Below are 15129 nucleotides of genomic sequence, written 5' to 3'. Positions count from 1 at the left end.
ATTGTGTTGGTAATATAGTCCAAGATCATGTGCGGCAAGATCATGTGCGGCAATGTCTTGTTTACCGGTTCGAGATGTAAGGGTGGGATGGAGTGCTTTGCCGCTGTTGAACTGCTAATATCTTAATAAACATAATTGCACATTAATTTTCCATGCAATGAAAACTGTATTAATCTTCAGTTGGATGTCTCCCATAAATTGAGAAGAGTCCTCTAGAGGTAACAAGGATTAACCAAGGAAAAAATGGCATCAAAGTAAAGAGTATACCAGTGTCTGCTGTTTCTTTCATTCTAGGAATTTTTCGTTCTAGTGCTTCTTTTACACTTGGCTTTGTGCTGAGTAACTGCAAATTTTTTGTTGTGTATTTCGGTAACTAACCAGATCCATGTTGTCGTTCTCACACATCCTTTTTACCATGTCGTCCACATATGGGCTTCCCTTATGCGCCTCCGCTTTCTCTTGTGTTCCCTTGACGTGATTCTTTTTACGATGAAGAGTACGAAATATTGTTTGGTAACCAAGTATGCCCACTGTCATTCTCATGGATGCTCCAGTTGTCACGTAACTCGCTCACCATACCATTTTTTTTTTTTTTAATTTATGTTCTTTATTTACCACTCAGTACAAGCCCCAACACTGTGGGGAACATTGTCCCTGAAGGCCAAGCAGGGAGGGGTGAAAAAAAAAAAAAGAAAAAAAAAATTGGTACCTGAGGGCATAGAGATTTGGAAGTAATCATTACAAGCACAATAATGAACAGACATACAATGACACATACGTGGTACAAAGTTGTTGCAGTAGTTATCATTACATGTTTTGAGATGAGCAAAGTGTTACACAGATACACACGTATGGGCATTCTTATGCAGAGAGAGGCACACATGCACACATGTATGTATGTACTGTATGTATCTATACATATATGTATACTTTATATTCACGCACATGATCGTCCATATCCCTTTCTGTCGTCTCCCCTTATGAGCCTTGGTTTTCTCTCACGGTCAATTTACGTGGCCTTTTTGAGGTATGACTGGATATCCAGACAAACGTATGTTCTCCGTCTCACACGTCCTCCAATAGTATGTCCTTCAATTGTCATCTCAGTTCGTTTATAACATTCACGTCCCTTTTCTTTGGTGTCCCGTGACGAGTCTCAGTTTTCTCAGGTCTCTTGTAATCCTCCGTTTTCTGTCTTTGTCTCTTGTACATGGTTCTTTCAGCGATCAGGATGATGATGGCCAACACCGCCACGACAGCCAGTAGGAGGAAGGCGGTGACCAGGTTGTTGATTGCGATTGGTCCGATGGGGTCCGGCTGGCAGGAGGGGGAGGAGGGCCGGTGTAGTTTTCTGCTCCTGTCCACGATGCCGGCAGAATGCTGCTCAAAAGTTCTGTAATGAGATGGAAGCAGTGATGGATGGAGAGGCATATTGAATAAGAGTGGTGTGAGTTGGGGGGGGGGCAGCCTGATGACAGAAGACGGGATGGCCTGGAGGTGATTCATTTGAAGCCACTCCTTTTTAAGGCGCCTGGGTATAGGTGGGTAGATGGGAATTCCGTTAGGTATTCCAGACTTGGGTCATTAACCTCGTTAGAACCATAAACTATACTCTCCCACGCTGGCCTCCAACGTAAACCAACACAAACATAGATAACAGACACACACACACACACACACACACACACACACACACACACACACACACACACAAAGTCCTCATCTCAAAAAGCACATAGACAAGATTGAAAAAGTTCAAAGGGCCGCTACAAGATGGATACCAAGCTTAAGGGACCTAAGCTATGAAGAAAGACTAAATAAACAGAATCTACCAACACTACAGGAGAGAAGGAAAAGAGGTGACATGATAATGCTATATAAGTGCATATCAGGGAAGGAGAAAATAGACATAAATGATTACTTAACATATGGAGAAGCATCAGCAAGAGGACACTGCAAAAAACTGCATAAGAAGATAGGTGATAAAGACGTAAGGAAATTCAGTTTCCCAAACAGAGCAATTGATCAGTGGAATGCACTACCGAATGAAATAGTGTGTGCCAAAACAATTCACAAATTTAAGGATATGTACGATAAATATGGTTTAAGACACGGGACAGTACGAGCTTGACTCATTCCTGTAAAGATACAATTAGGTAAGAACAATTAGGTAAGAACACACACACACACACACACACACACACACACACACACACACACACACACACACACACACACACACACACACACACACCAGAGAAATGGATGCACCAAAACCACAAAATTAATAAAATCACTTACATCAGGGATTCTTAACCGGGGGTATTCATACCCCTTGGGGGTAGGGGGACCAAAATCTGGGGATATGGGACTTTCTCTTATTTAGTAATTTTTTTTCCCATAAATGCAGTGCAGTTGAGATCACCTCAAAAAAAAAAAAACTTGCAAGGTTTAGTTTTATCTTTTGCGATAAAACTCGTCACCTGTGAGAAATATTTCCTCTTTTATACTCTGCAACAGGCGAATAAAAGTAATGTTGCAGAATAGTTGTAGCCGGCATGTATATTTGTCATTGATTGTTTTTCCGCAAGCCAATAAATAGGATGAGTTCTGTGGTTTTCTTTCTTGTTCTGTTTCTGGTTATCCATATGTAAATGAAAACCAATATATTGACATCTTTTGAAGTCATACTGGCACCCGATAGGACTGGTGAAGATAATAATTTCGACAGAGGCGAAGGGAGCATGGGGACATCGTGTGCAAACCACTGGGGGTCTGGACGGAAAAAAGGTTAAGAACCCCTGAGTTACATAAAGAAACAAAAATATTTCCAGTCAAAGATTATTTGAATATGAGAGACACACAGTTCATTGCTTTAGCTCAAAACCCATCCCACTCTCGAAACTTAATGTTGCATTGTCCCCCTCCACAAAGTAACAAGAAAGAACAACTGGCCAACACTACATCCTGGAGAGTGGTCAAAACCCTAGGTTCTGATCACCTCCCAATCATCATCACTACCAAAACCAGAATCACCCCAGCTGGCCACAGACAAACATACACTAATTAAAAGAAAGCCAACTGGGAGGCCTTTGCAACTGAAACAGAACAACATCTCGAAACACTAAACAGTACACCCATCACAAACATCAACACTGCTGTGCACACTTTCAGTACAATTATACAAAATGCAGACAAAAGACACATCCCTAGATGCAACAGAAAGAGACACAACTCCAACTTCACACCAGAAATTTAAGGCCTCATCAGTCAATGTGACACACTGCGACACTCCCCAACACCCCATACACATGACACCGTACAACAAATACAAGAACTCAACACTCACATAAACGATAAAATATCAGAACAGCAAACACTAAACTGAAATAATTATCTCCAAACACTTGACCACAAAACAAACACCAGTAAACTCTACAAAACACTAAACAGCATCACACTCTCCAACAGAACACTACACACTCACATGCCGCCATCACAACAACAGACACCATACCTTCAAACGAACAAGAAGCAAACACTCTCATCAATCACTTTTCACGAGTCAGCCCCATCCCGAAGACCGACGTATCGTCCGACGTAAGAGACAGTTCCCCACAGACCCAGACTACGCACCTTTCACTTACAACCAGACGAAGCACATCATTAGCAACCTTAAGCACTCATCTGCATGAGGACCAGACAGCATAAGAAACATTCACCTTAAACACCTTGGACCACAAGGCATACAAGCACTCACCAACATTTTTTTTTTTTTATGTTTCCGACTCTGGGCATAGGCTTCACAGCCTGCTATCAAGGTCCAGCAGTCCTCCTACATACCATACACCTCTACATATCACCACTTCAACCTACAGCTACTCACACAACATAATACCCAACATCTGGAAGCATGGCATTATCATCACTGTTCCTAAACCCAACAAAGACCCCACGTTACCTTCCTCACACCGCCCCATCACACTCCTCTGCACCAAGTCACACCTCACATTCCCCTAGCCAAATCACAACATGGCTTTAGGCCATTATATTCCACAAACACCCTTCTTACAGACCTTACACAGAGAGTTTTCGATGACATGAATTCAGCTAGGCCACCACACAGAACACTTCTAGTCACACTAGACATCAACAAAGCTTTTGATGCCATCCACCGCCACAACCTCACAAACAAAATACTCAACACAAACATGTACAATAACCCAAAAAGATGGTTGGCAAACTACATAGCAGGCAGATGTGCACACGTAACATTTGCCGGTCAGTCTTCTAACATCAGAAACTTCACAAATGGCTTCCTCAAGGATCTGTTTTGTCCCCTACACTCTTTAACCTATACATGCACGACATACCCACACCCCACACACTACAGATACACATAACTTCCTAAGCAGATGATATAACACTTACACGTACACACCAAAACGCAAACACAGCTGCACACATCCTCCAACCTTACCTCAACACACTACACGAATGGTTCACCACAAACAGGCTCAAAATAGCCCCAGCCAAATCTACAGTGACCCTTCTCACAAACTGGACAGCAGAAGACAGTCACATCCCACACCTTACCATAAACAACACTCCCCTACCACACACACACACACACACACACACACACACACACACACACACACACACACACACACACACACACACACACACACACACACACACACACACACACACACACACACACACACACACACACACACACACACACACACACACACACACACACACACACACACACACACACACACACACACACACACACACACACACACACACACACACACACACACACACACACACACACACACACACACACACACAAAATCCTTGGTGTAACATGCAGTACATCAATGTCATTTAAACAACACATCACAAACATTGATAATAAAATAACACCAAGACTCAATGCCTTGAGATCACTTGACCATACAACATTCGGACACAACAAAGAAACCACCACCACAGATACAAACAATACATACGTTCAGTGATGAATTATGCAAGCCTTGCCTGAGCTCCAAACCACACCAAAACACACTACAACACTCTACAGACCATACAGAACAAGGCCCTAAAAATAATCACAGGCTGCACAGCTACTACACCTACTGACCACCTACATCAAGAAACCAAAGTCCTCAAAGTCAGGGATCACCTAGACATGAGAGGCACCCAGATTCTTGCTGCATCCTCCACATATCCACAGCATCCACTACATTATATGGCAGCACATCCACCCGCACCAAGGAACATCAAAACAACACCCAGCACACGATATCATACACAAATACTGTCATCTCTCCCCAGTCGCCCACCTCAGACCAGCTTCCAGAAGCTTATCCACACTCAGATCACTCGCCGCTCCATCCAGTCACTTAAAGACAACACACAGCTGCATGCACGGCCTCCTGACATACACCCTTCTGAATCCTATCTCCCTCGTGAGGACAGGGTCCACCATGGCCAGGCTGAGATGTGGGCACCATCCAGCCCTGTTAAGCTACCAGAAGAGGCTGGATGACTCCATCGCTGATGCCTGTCCAGGATGTAACACAGCACCCCATACTATTAAGCACATTATGGAAGACTGCATTGCACACAATCACCTACGCCAACAACACAACATACACTCTTTGAGAGCTCTGTGGGAAAGCCCGGTCTCTGCTATGGCCTTCCTAAGGGACTCCGGCTGTTCAGCCAGACTGCCTAGGGAACAACTACTACTACTACTACTCCCCAACACTACGCGAAGTATCTCAGCAACATCATCTTTCCTCCACCCAGCACTACAATTCACAAATATATACGTAAACACAGCCACCACAGCCACCCAAAACCTCCAGCCAAACAGCATCCTTCAGGAACCACCCCCATATATACACCCCTCATAAACAACCCTATCCAGAGAGACATGAGTACACCCAGCCAGACTGTGATGCGGCCACCACCCTTCCTTGCTACAGTACTAATACAAACTGCAACTCTCAAACAAGCGCACTCAGAGAGCGCATGTCTTTGCCAACACCTATACCAAACAACTTAGATCACCAACAAATTTTAATCAGCTTCTCCTTGGCCCATGACTCTCAGATTCACAGAATTTCATTGAAATCCATCAATAACCGTTTGAAATAGCTTGTGGACAAACAAACAAAAAACAGTTCTGAACTGGGACTCGAACTCAGATCGCCACAAAAATGTAACAAATTCTTCCTTTGTCCATGACCCACGTATCCACAATATTTCACTGAAATCCATAATAAACATTTTGAACTATCTTTTAGGCAAACAAAGAGACAAACAAGGGTGAATATATAACCTGTTTTAACTTCATTGGCAGAGGTAATAATAAACTCTGTTCACGTTACAATGCAACCCCTCACACCACAACACACTCACCACATACACCACGCTATCACAACACAGTCCTTCTACTTAACCTCAGTAAAAGACCTCTGGGAGCGACCAATCGAAGCTGCCAGTATCCTGTGGTCCACTGAGTTCAGAACGAGATGAGCCTGGGGTTGCAGCAACAGCAACAACAAAAACAACAAGCATTAACATACATGAGGATGGCGAAGCTTAATGTACAGAATAAATCGGTGAGGAAGAGGTGTCACGGAATCTCCAAAGGACACAGAAGTGGGCCCTTAAACTTACAGGTAATCAAAGGCCATGTGGAGGGGCGAGTCCTTAGCCACGGCCAAACCACTACCGACCGTGAAGACGTTGTTGGGGAGGGGAAGAAGCCTGCAGTCGTCGGTGCGGTGGTAGAGGTAGTAGTTCTTCTCCACCAGCAGGGCAAAGGGTTCCTCCACCACCCTCTTCACCCCCTCGTCCAGGCTGGCCACTAGGTTCCGCGGGTCCATGCTGACGATCGTGGTCCACACCTTCTGGAGGGTTGGGTCTCTTGAGGTCTGGAAGGGTTAGGATTGAGAGTTTCTTGCCACATGAATCTCTCTCTCTCTCTCTCTCTCTCTCTCTCTCTCTCTCTCTCTCTCTCTCCGTCAACATTATATTGTAACTCACCTCTAGACATAATCGCCGAGCTGCCTGGTTGTTTTGGGGGTTAAGTTGGTAAAGAAAGGCTAATTTTTTTATTTACTGTATATGTTTATTATTATTATTATTATTATTATTATTATCAGCAACAGCAGTTGTGTTGATATGGTGGCTAACGACTGGAGGAGGTAGTCGACCAGATGTGGGGACGGTCCCGGGGCAGTGTACTTACTCTACAGGCACTAACTAATCGAGGCTAGACCATATTTATTTCCCCTAAAAAGTTTGCTGACTTATGTGTGGTGAACAGTAAGAGACGGTAAAATACAGGTATGTAAGTGTGACATAAAACCGGGTAAATACCTCGCTTCACCATAACATAACAGTCCATCATTATTATCATAATATTCAGTATCATCATTATCATTATTCTGTCCTCTCTCTTCTCTTCTATCCCCTTCTTTCCGTATCACACTCCTCTTCCCCTAGGATTGTCTCTCATGTACATCCTCTTTCTCCATCTCCCACATTTATTCCCTACATCTTCCACCTTATCCCTACATCTTCTTATCCCTTGTTTTGGTTCACAAATATCCCCATGTTACTCTGCTCGTTACTTTAACTTGGACACGATTTTCGTCAATTAACCGCTTATTGCGCTTAGCGGCAGAAAAAGACAATGCAACGGTTCTGCGTCCTTTCCAGAGCACTTCTTCGTGATCAGCACCCTATGAGTATTCGTTTAAATTTACCGCTACACCCCAGCAATGAAGGTGCAGAAATGGCAGTTTTAGGCCACCTTAGAGTAAAAAGAGTATACCACACAGACAACGTGTATAGAAGAGTTACCGGCCTCTTTGCAGTCCACCTACCCCAGTACCTACCCTGAGTCTCTCCACCTCCGAGTTGCCCCTCTGCACCCCCAGTTGATATGTTCCCGTCTTTAGGAGTCCGGCCATGTCCGTGAAGGGGGGCAGGATGAGGGGCACGGCCAGGGAGGAGATGAGGACGCTGGTGTAGAAGGACATCACCAGGAAGGACGTGGTGATGATGGTGCAGTAGAAAATGCGGCCAGAAGGACCTGACACGTTAATCTCACCTGCAAGGAAGAGAACAGTGAGTCTGATGTGGGAAAGAAAAAAGCGAGAGAGAGAGAGAAAGTAGTGATGCTGATGTAGAACAGCACGAGCAAGGATGTGATGATAGCACAGCAGAAGATGCAGCGAGGCCGACCCGACACGTCGATTCCACCAGCAGTATAGAGAATAGTGAGCCTAGTGAGGAAAATCATGAAAAAAAGAGAAAAATAATCTAGTTATGCAGGGTGAGGAAGGTCATGAAAAAAGAGAGAGAAAAATCAACTAGTTATGCTGGTGTAGGAGAGCATGAGGGAGAGGGAAGAAGTGGTTATTCTGTAGCAGGTGCAGATAAGGGGAACATACGTTCATCTTGCAAGGGAAAATTTGATATCCCCCAGCCCAAGAAGCTAGGCCAAGGTAATGAGAAACACAGTACACACTAGACCTGCCACTCAAAGAATTTGCGACCTCCCCCCTACTGTCAGACTAACTAGAGACTTAAGGAGCTCTTGATCCGATGATACCAGTATATAAGATGTACCTTGCCCGTGACACATCACTGGAAATCCACAAATGAGCATGCTCATGAGGACCCCAACGTCAGAATAGCACGTATTACCACATCCAGGCATATCCTTGTGAAGGTCCTTTTATGTTCGTTGGCTCTAGCAGTCATGATGCGGTATGCATGTCTGGTTGAACAGGGGACTGTCAGATTTATCATACAGTCCACGATACACTAAACGACACTAGCTGATTTCAAGTCGTCTCTTGAACTCCATGGAACGAGCTGTACCTCCCTGTCTTGGCTCACATCTGCGCTTGAGGCAACTTATTAAAACATACGCCCCACTGCTTGAAATCATTAGTCGGGGAGTCTCTTGGACCATGACCCAGCCCTGTTGATTCAGTACATGCAAGGTCCCTCTCCAATTCAATCCCCAGTATGAAGATGGTACCCCAATGAAAAGACCACTGTCTAATATACATTCACATTCTTATACACAGGTCCTTAAAGCAACGCACAGAAGACGTACCTTTACATCATACCCCCACTTACCACACCCATTCACTCTTTCTCCCTAAATCCTGTACATAATTACAGTGCACAAATCCAAATATGACGAAAGCGTTACTGGCTAGGAAACATTTCACTACCTTGCTAGTTACTCTTCTGTATATGGTGTCAGTTCACTGGCCCTTGTTGTACTTCTGTATAGGTTGTGCAGTTCATGAATAACGCTCCACTGAAATTCATATGACGGTATCTTTTGTTTTGAACGGCTGTTGGTGTGGGTGTGGGTGTGGCAGTGGGAGAAGGATATGAATAACTAACTCAGGACTGACAAAAATAACGCTGCCTGAGCCGCCCCCACAACTTAAAAGAAGTGGAAAAGAAGCGTTATATCTGGACCTCCCTGTATTTAAGATTTTAGTTGTTATCTGTCCAGTGTTACTTGACCTCTGAAGATAATTGATATAGCAAAAACAAAAATGATAACGAAATAAAAGGGGAGGTGGTGGTCAAGTGGTCTGAGAAGTAACCTGCTGTCTGAAACGATTTGCGTTCAATCCTAGGCTGGGATGGGAAATAGGTTCATAATTTGATTTTGAAGAAAATAAAGTTAAATAAGATTAAAAAAAAAAAATACTAATCTTGAACAATATACCCACTGATACCATTACACCAATACTAAATAATACAGCTTATCATGTATTCAGTATGGACGGAGGGTTTTAGTACCGAAAAGGTGACATGTAAACGTGTGTAGCATGTACTTGTACTTCTGAGAATGGCTGAAATGAAGACATCTTCGTAGTAAAAGGGCCAAGGTGGAAGGTGAGGAAACACAAGCCTTACAAAAACACAGGTGTAAAATGTCTTCTTGGTGTCTCTTCCGTCCATTCCCCCCACCTGCTTCCTGCCTTCACATGCCTTACCCCCATCAGTCCCTACGTACCGTCATCATCATCATCATCATCATCATCATCATCATCATCATCATCAACAACAACAACAACAACAACAGCAACATCGTTATTATGACTATCATCATCATCATCATTACCGTCATTATCACCATCATCATTATTATTATCATCATCATCATTAGTCATCATCATTATCATTATCATCATCATCTTCATCATCGTCATCGTCATTACCATTGTTACCACCTTCATGAGCATCAGTCATCAACATTATTACCATCATCATCATTATTACCATCATTATGACCACCATCGTCATCATCCTATTTCCCACAACAAAATAATGGGTAGACAGAATCCAGGGGTGGGATTCTCAGACATATTTACGACTGATTCTTTCTCGTAACCATGATTTGTGTGTGTGTGTGTGTGTGTGTGTGTGTGTGTGTGTGTGTGTGTGTGTTTCAGGTAGAACAGGAGACATGGAAAGCTTTTCTTGTACACTTTCTTAGTCTTTCCATCCAAAACAACCATCACCCGTTCCCAGGAAATCATTTTGGCGAAAGAACAGAAAACAGGGAAAAATTCTAGTGTCGTTGACCAGTCCTGATATCACAGTGCAAGGAGCCAGTCAACAGTGTCCCGTGAAATGAACTGTAACTCTCATCATTCAAGTTTTTCACATTATCTTACTTTTCGTGTACTCTTGCCACTGCCAGACAATTTTATTCAGCCTGGGGGTACGGTTCTATCTGGATGGGTTAGATATAGCCTTTATGAACTCCTCCAGGCTTTACTAAATTAACGAAAATAGTCTGTAAGCAGTTAATAAAAAATCACTGGAATGTAGGGGATAAGTTGAGATTTCATGAAGCGGTTAACAATTATTGCTAAATGAGGTAACTTTATTAAGCATGTAGGACAAATCACAGAAATTGGAAGCATGCTCCGTTAGTCACTACCACACGACAACGTCAGTTTTGGTATACAGTATTCTATCTCGCGTTTGTACCAGCGGACATCCTGATCAAATAACAACTGCGAGAGAATGTACCTATGAGGCTGGTGGGTAACTGATAAACATGATTCTCCTTCTGTGCGATTGAGAATAATCCTTTTTGACGTCAGGCACTTCAGGAAAACCCAGGAGTGCGTATAGAGATTGGAGATTAAGAAGGGAGTCTGCTTGCCTATTGACTATATAATTATCTTTGTATGTCTGTCTATATCTATCTGTCCATCACCCATCCATATATCTCTGTTTTTCTAACTTTATGTCGGTGCATTCATCACAATACGTATTTTCTCTCAGTATTCCCGTCCCTACCCCCTTCTGTCACTCTTCATTCTCATTCACCTTGGTTAAAAAGTGAGTGAACATGGAACCAGGACTTTGATGATTGATGCTATCTGTGATCTACTGCTCAGTGTATCTATCCAACTTTCTCCTTATCTACCTTTGTACAGTGGCTGTTTCACACACCCACCTTCGCTGAGAAAATAAAGCACTACTTGGATAAAGACGAAGGAGGAAGAGACTGGCTATTGTCAACCCTACCTGTCTGTCTCTATCTGTCTATCCATCCATCCATCTGCCCACCTCTCTTACACCCATCTATCCATCCATCCTTCCATCTCACACTCACCTTGGTTTAGAACAAGCGAGTGCACAATAAACCAGGACTGTGTTGGGTGAACCCGTGTCAGGAAGGGCGAGTGTAAGGCGATGAAGTGGTAGACGACAGGACCCACCAGCAGGAAGGCTAACACGGCCAGCCAGGTGCCCGTGCTCAGCTCTCGAGTGAAATTGGACCACACGTTGCCCTTGGGTTGTTTGATGATCATGATGTATCTGTGGGATGGAAAGGGAGATGAGAGAGTGGTAGGCAGATTGTGATGAGGAGGGAGGAAGTGGGAGGTGAGGGGTAAGTAGAGGGAAACAGGGGCCGAGAGGTATGGGATGAGAGATGGAGGGGAGAAGGTAGATGAGTAGTGTGATTAGTATGGTAAGTATGATAGTTATACTGTAGAATAGTATGAGAGAGAGAGAGAGAGAGAGAGAGAGAGAGAGAGAGAGAGAGAGCCAGACAGACAGACAGACAGACAGATAGACAGACAAACAGACAGACAGACAGTCAGAGAGAGAGATGGATGGGGTCTGTGAGAGGGCGGGAGGATGGGTGGTAAGGTAAGAGTGACAGTTGCAAAAATAAACAAAAAAACACGAAAAAGGTAAAAAAATACCTAATGTTAACATAGTACACGCAGTTCTTCCTATCCTGGCGTGGTATTTTTGCTTTAATAATAAGATAATACTGTATTTCCTTGACTCTGATAAACGAAAAATAAATAGTAAACTAGTAATCTCTCTCTTCCACCAGGTATGTTCAGCCATAAGTTCGTAAGCGAAGAATAGCCCGCCACCAGTTTGGATTTGGACCCATTCACGAATTCAGTGAGTACATTATTTATTTATTTATATTAATGCTCGTGTTCAGATATTAATTGGGTACATGCACCATCGCGAATATAAATGTGTTCACTCCTGTTTGTCAGGTCTGAGGGCAAACTTCCGTAGATTTTCACCTTTAACCCTTCTCAGGTAAACCTATAATTTTATCCTTACTTAGGTAATGTGGGGTCTGTCAGACCCCAATCTTTAAAAAATCGTCAAAAATACTTACAACAACTTTATTGAAACAATCGCTTTTACACAGCTCCTGTAGGCCCTTTCCTTCAATTTAGTGCAAAATGTATGGAAATATAAGTGACGAAATATTTTACGGAAAATTAAATGAAAAAACATTGACAAATTTTATCTACCTATCTATCTATTACCAGACGCCTCAATCCCGTTTGGGGTGGCCACAAACAAATCGCCTCCAAGTCGCCCTGTCCCCCGCCATTTCACTGCCCTGCTCCCAACTCACACACCCCTCTCTCATATACCTCTCCACCCCATCCCTCCATCTCATCCTCGGCCTCCCCCTCCCTCTTCCCCCCTCCACCTCACTCGCATACACTCTCTTCGTCAGTCTTTCACCCTCCATCCTCTCCACATGGCCAAACCACCTCAGTGTGTTCCTCATAACGCTTCCTATCACATCCACATCCACACCACGACGCTCCTTTATATCCTCATTCGTCAGCCTGTCTCTCCATGTGACTCCACAGGCTCCTCTTAAATAACTCATTTCCACTGCTCTCACTCTTGACTTGTGTCCTTCCAACAACGTCCAAGCTTCACTTCCGTACGTTAGAGTTGGTATCACAATACTGTCATGTAGTAACTTTTTCACTTCCATGCTCGCTTCCCTGTTTCTTATCACTGCCTTCAAAGAACCAGCAACCTTTCTTCCCTGCTGTACCCTTTCAAGCACTTCACCCTCCAGACCTCCATCCTTACTCATCACACTACCCAAGTACTTAAACGTACTCACATTTTCCAATTCCTCACCATCCAACCTCGCTCTACATTCACTGACTTCACCTCTCTCAAAGACCATCACTTTACTCTTCCCTACATTCACCTTTATATTCCGTTTCTTACACACTCTCCCAAACTCATCCACCAAGCCTTGCAGCTCCCCTTCGCCTTCACTCAACAACACAGTATCATCTGCAAGCAACAGTACAGGGAGTTTCCAAACACTGTCCTCTCACACCAGGGCCACTCCAACATCCACTACCCTACCTTGTACCTCTTTTATAACCCCATCCACGTACAGATTGAACAACCATGGAGACATGACACATCCCTGTTTCAACCCAACTTTCAAAGAGAAAAATTCACTTAGTTCACCATCCACACGCACTACAGCCTTCGCACCATCGTACATACTCTTCACAGCATTCAACAACTTCCCATCTACTCCATATATTCTTAACACTTTCCACAATGCTTGTCTATCCACCCTGTCATATGCTTTCTCCAGATCCATGAGAGCCGCATACAACTTCTTTCCCTTCTCTAGAAACTTTTCCACTAAAGATCTAAGAATGAATATCTGATCTACACAACCTCTTCCCTTCCTAAGGCCTCCCTGTTCTTCTCCAACTAATTTCTCTGTTCTTTCTCTAAGTCTGTCAATAAGTATCCTACCATACACTTTTCCTATTATACTAAGAAGACAAATGCCCCTATGATTACCACACACTTCTTTTTCCCCTTTTCCTTTGTACAAGGGAATAATTATACCTGACTTCCAATCCTCCGGGACCCTACCTTCCTCCCAGGCCAATCTGCACATCTTCCACATCCATTCTACTACTATCTCTCCCCCATGCTTCAGCATTTCACCACACACTCCATCAATTCCTGGGGCTTTCCCCGATTTAACTTTCTTCATTGCTTCCACAACTTCTATCCTACTGATTTCTTCCTGTCTTCTCACCTCCCTCCTTCTCCCAGCCATTCCCCAGCCACTTATACTCGCATTACTTCCATCCTCTACGTTCAACAATTCCTTAAAGTGTTCTCTCCATCTGCTCACTTTTTCTCCCTTCTCCACTAGTAATCTACCATTTTTATCTTTCACTCCCCTGGTAACTTCACTTCCACCCTGTCTTACTCTTTTCACCTCTTTCCAGAACATTTTCTTACAGTCCCTCCACTTTACACTCAAATTCCTTCCAAATTCCTCATCCACTCTCTTCTTACTCTCTCTTACTAATCTTTTCACCTCTGTCTTTCTTTCTACATATAACTCTCTTCCGCGTCTCAACTTCTTCCATGCCCCTGTTCCTCATCCATTCATTGTATGCTTTCTTCTTTTATACCATCTGAAATTAGTGGCTGCCATACCAACACTGATATGTTCCACCAGTGTTCTATCATTGCATGCTGTACAGTAATGGCCAATGTTTCTGTAAGCAGTAAGAGAAGCACGTCATAATTTTTTTTTTTTTTTTGTATGGAAGATATATATATGGGAAAATAATCACAGGTTAGGTAAAGTGGGGACCACTGGACCTCAAAGGCCCTTTATCGCGAAAACAAAGCCAGATCCCGAACTGACCCCATCACCTCCCTAAACTAGTCTACTAGTCAGGAAGGTAGAGGGAAAACCAGATCCCA

General features: G+C 43.5%; 1 protein-coding gene across 1 annotated transcript in view; it reads right to left on the bottom strand.

Moving 5' to 3' along the window:
* Nucleotides 1-1098: 1098 nt before the first annotated feature.
* Nucleotides 1099-15129, bottom strand: part of LOC145396571 (glutamate receptor ionotropic, kainate 1-like) — a 91395-nt gene continuing 77364 nt past the window's right edge. The window contains exons 8-11 of the mRNA XM_080269946.1: nt 11699-11904; nt 7926-8140; nt 6700-6956; nt 1099-1393 (exon numbers count right to left, since the gene is read on the bottom strand). Coding sequence (XP_080126072.1) covers nt 1099-1393; nt 6700-6956; nt 7926-8140; nt 11699-11904 — 973 coding nt within the window. The remainder of the gene's footprint in view (nt 1394-6699; nt 6957-7925; nt 8141-11698; nt 11905-15129) is intronic.

Source organism: Coenobita brevimanus, chromosome 38 (genome assembly GCF_032717465.1).
Source record: "Coenobita brevimanus isolate Jiangsu-jjx chromosome 38, ASM3271746v2, whole genome shotgun sequence".
Taxonomy (NCBI): Eukaryota; Metazoa; Arthropoda; class Malacostraca; order Decapoda; family Coenobitidae; genus Coenobita; species Coenobita brevimanus.
This window is presented reverse-complemented; position numbering and strand designations above follow the sequence as displayed.